This window comes from Penaeus monodon, chromosome 30 (assembly GCF_015228065.2).
Source record: "Penaeus monodon isolate SGIC_2016 chromosome 30, NSTDA_Pmon_1, whole genome shotgun sequence".
In the NCBI taxonomy this organism is placed as follows: Eukaryota; Metazoa; Arthropoda; class Malacostraca; order Decapoda; family Penaeidae; genus Penaeus; species Penaeus monodon.
This window is the reverse complement of record NC_051415.1, coordinates 17925128-17925929: the sequence shown is the minus strand read 5'-3', so window position 1 is coordinate 17925929 and position 802 is coordinate 17925128. Positions and strand designations below refer to the sequence as shown.

The window sequence follows — 802 nt, the reverse complement described above, 5'->3', positions numbered from 1 at the left end:
CATGATCTACCTTAGGTTCTCACAGGCAACATAAGCAAAACTAAAGGCACGTGACTGAGCACACGTGACGGGAAGAATATGATAACACTGTATCTTGCTACGTGACCCGATAACTAGAAAGGCATAGAAGGATCCGGTTGAGGCAGTGTTGCAAGGCAGGACATTCTCGTTCTGTGACGTATTCTAACCCGCCCTCGGCAGCTGGGAAACCTCTTGACTGAGAGTAATGAAACGTCTTCATTTCCGTGATTAAAAGATACATTTTTACGCACCTCCGAGGAAAATGTTTATGTAAGTGATTGCAGATACGTTTGTCTTGTTGGTAAATTGCTTAATCATGGGACTTCTTTGTACTTGGATATTTTACTGAAAGTTTGCGAGATGATATGTCTTGCTTGATTTACTCTAACATTATAAAAACATTCTTGCCAGGCACCACCGAAAAAAAGTATTTGTTGTGTTGAATATTATCACTGTTTGAACATTGTCTTTAGAAAAAACCCAATATAATCACAGGAAATGCATTCACAATAAAACCTGGATATCAATGCAACCTAAACCATTCCAAGGCGCCAGAGAGACGCGAACACGCACTCACAAACAACGAAAGCTCACACTCACCAACATAGTCCGGTGTGCCGAGGATCTCACGCACTTCTCGCCCGGGTGTCAACTTGCGCGAGATCTCGAAGTCGCACAACTTGACTGCGCATTCTGGGAACTCTCCCATCAGGACCAAGTTCTGCGGCTGCGGAAGAGATGAACAGAATGCTGAAGGCGATGTTTGGGCACAGAAGCACAA

The 802-nt window shown here is 43.9% G+C and overlaps 1 protein-coding gene across 1 annotated transcript in view; it reads right to left on the bottom strand.

Moving 5' to 3' along the window:
- The window catches only part of LOC119592595 (serine/threonine-protein kinase 17A-like), a gene marked incomplete at its 3' end in the record, with an annotated part of 209876 nt that overhangs the window by 33603 nt on the left and 175471 nt on the right, over positions 1-802 (bottom strand). Inside the window, 1 exon segment of the mRNA XM_037941480.1 lies at positions 622-748. Coding sequence (XP_037797408.1) covers positions 622-748 — 127 coding nt within the window.